The sequence below is a fragment of the Octopus bimaculoides genome, chromosome 28, assembly GCF_001194135.2.
Source record: "Octopus bimaculoides isolate UCB-OBI-ISO-001 chromosome 28, ASM119413v2, whole genome shotgun sequence".
Taxonomy (NCBI): domain Eukaryota; kingdom Metazoa; phylum Mollusca; class Cephalopoda; order Octopoda; family Octopodidae; genus Octopus; species Octopus bimaculoides.
The window spans coordinates 17110056-17112874 of record NC_069008.1 but is presented as its reverse complement, the minus strand read 5'-3'; the positions used below and the strand labels follow the sequence as shown (position 1 = coordinate 17112874).

The following is a 2819-nucleotide window of genomic DNA, read 5'->3' as shown; positions in this document are numbered from 1 at the left end:
ATATGTGTGTGTGTGTTTGTATATATATATATATCATAGACATAGGTTAAACTGCAAAAGGTAGATATTGAACCCCTGTTTGTTTCATTACGTGTCAGTCTTCTCAGCCACTCATCAAGCTTTATTCTCCCACACTAATCAATCAAACTAAACGAGACATAAACTTACTGTACACCTATCACCGTAATTAGGGGACAAACCCCTAGCCACTTGTTCCCCTTCTTTCAGCTGTAATTTATCTTCGTCTTTCTGATGCTGTGGTGTGTTTCTTTCCCTGTTTCCGTCCTTTCGTTGTTTGTTTGATGGTAATCCGGCCGCTAAGAGAGGCTACAAAGAGAACACAGACAAATTGTTAGTGCTGTGAAGGGAAGAACAATCTCACAAACTATAATCACTGTTTCATTGCTGTAGGGTTTATATCATCATCATCATCATCATCATTATCGTCGTTTAACGTCCGCTTTCCATGCTAGCATGGGTTGGACGATTTGACTGAGGACTGGTGAAACCAGAAGGCTACACCAGGCTCCAATCTGATCTGGCAGAGTTTCTACAGTTGGATGCCCTTCCTAATGCCAACCACTCCGAGAGTGTAGTGGGGGCTTTTACGTGCCATCGGCACGGGGGCCAGTCAGGCGGTACCGGCAACGGCCACGCTCATGGTGTTTTTTATGTGCCACCTGCACAAGAGTCAGTCCAGCGGCACTGGCAACGATCTCGCTTGAATGTCTTTACACATGCCACCGGCACAAGTGCCAGAAAGGCGACGTTGGGCACAAGTGCCATCATAATTTCGCTTTCGCTTGCCCCAACAGGTCTTCATGAGCCAAGTTTAGCGTATACATATAGTTATCCCTCGCAGGTGTTAGATTCCCAAACCCCTCCGTGATAGGTGAAAATCCATGAAGTAGAAACAGTACTGTACTGTTATTTTTAAAAATTAATTTTATAATTTGTATGAATTTATTTAATTATAAATGCAAAACATCACCACAGAGGAATCTGAATGCTAATGGGGTTGAAATCCCTCTCACCTGTTCTCTTGTTGGCAACACCTTTTGTGTTACATCCCTAGGTGTCTGTGTAGCTTTTGGCCAGTTTGGTAATGGTGCCAGGTAGTTCTTAGCATACTCCAGTGGCCTTTTGCTGGAAGGAATCCTGAGTCCGGTGTGGATTGGTTGAACACGTTCTAGGAACGAGATGAACTTGTGCCAACTGCAAGAAAAAACCTGAATACATTGAAGGAAACAAAACAATTCGTGGAAACATGCGATGGTCGGAATGTGCATTTAGTGAGGGCAAAAGCAGTCCAGAAAGAGTAAATTAGATTAAGTTCTTCCTTTACACCCGCCTTATGTTTATGCTACCTCTACCCAATCTCCAGTTCTGTTCTTCTACCCCCATGCCACCCAGAGCTCACCCTGATGCCTCATCTTCACCATCTTTATCTCTCTTTCCAGCTCCACCCTTATCATTCCCACCCATCGATTCTATAATGTGGGTAGCTATGTGGACCCTCTACTGGTAAAAGGTAAAGTTACGTTCTGAGGTCATGCCGACTCACAAGGGCCGGTTTCTCGGTTTCCATGGGGTATAAATTCCTCACATGGATGAGACGCTAGTCTGTCACAGGATTCCTCATTTGTACCTGCTGAGTGGACTGGAGCAATATGAAATGAAGTGTCTTGCTCAAAAACATAACACATTGCCCAGTCCAGGAATCGAAACCATAATCTTATGATCATGAGTCCAGCATCCTAACCACTGAGCCACGCACCTCCACACTTTACAGAGTGTACTGGGTGCTTTTTACATGTTCCTTCCTGAGTCATAGAGACTCATAAGGTGGAGGCACGATGGCCCAGTGGTTAGGGCAGAGGACTTGTGGTCATAGGATCACGGTCTCAATTCCCATACCGGGCGTTGTGAGTGTTTATTGAGCAAAAACACATAAAGCTCCACAAGGCTCCAGCAGAAGGTAGTGATATTTGTATCTGCGTGTGTGTGTGTGACTTACCTATACTGTCCATTGCTAACATCACAACATCGGTAAAGAATGTCGTCCAGCAGAGACTCACTGACCGGAATCGTATTTCGGTAACAAACACGTTTAATCTGAAATGAAGACATAACAAGACATTCAGACAAGATTGTCAGCCCTGGCGCCATCTGGTGAATAAGTTTGATCCTTGTGATCGTCAATGATCTTGGGGTTTGTTTCTAGTTGGCTGTATCATGGTGGATGTGTTCTGGAGGCTTCTATGACAGCGGCAGACTGACCAATGTCGTCCAAGAAGAATTTTGGAAGGAGGAAAGGGTCAAGGAAGCTTGCTTGTGTGAAGATTGGTCTTTTAGTTAAATTAGAGTACATTTCTAGATTCACACACACACATATGGTCAATCCAAACATGAACAAGCAAGAAGAAACAACAACGCGAGGACATGGAATAAGTACAGTGTTATTGGACGCTCAGGAAAGGAAAGAAAAGAAAGGGAATTTCACGTTTCGAGCGGAGCTCTTCGTCAGAAATAGAGAAAAAGTCCCAAAAAGGGAAGACGGAGAAAGAAAATCACCAACGGTATATAAATAAGTGAAGAGACCACTAAATGGATTCCTTACTCTTTTACTTGTTTCAGTCATTTGACTGCGGCCATGCTGGAGCACCGCCTTTAGTCGAGCAAATCGACCCTAGGACTTATTCTTTGGAATAAGTCCTGGGGTTTGTCTTGATTCTGTCAGGATCCTCATCTTACTTCATATATATATATATATATATATATATATATATATATATATGTGTGTGTGTGTGTGTGTGTGT

At 43.4% G+C, this 2819-nt stretch overlaps 1 protein-coding gene across 1 annotated transcript in view; it reads right to left on the bottom strand.

The window, feature by feature from the left end:
- The window catches only part of LOC106881811 (uncharacterized), a 10786-nt gene that overhangs the window by 4067 nt on the left and 3900 nt on the right, over positions 1-2819 (bottom strand). The window contains exons 6-8 of the mRNA XM_014932327.2: positions 2018-2115; positions 1035-1215; positions 169-327 (exon numbers count right to left, since the gene is read on the bottom strand). Coding sequence (XP_014787813.2) covers positions 169-327; positions 1035-1215; positions 2018-2115 — 438 coding nt within the window. The remainder of the gene's footprint in view (positions 1-168; positions 328-1034; positions 1216-2017; positions 2116-2819) is intronic.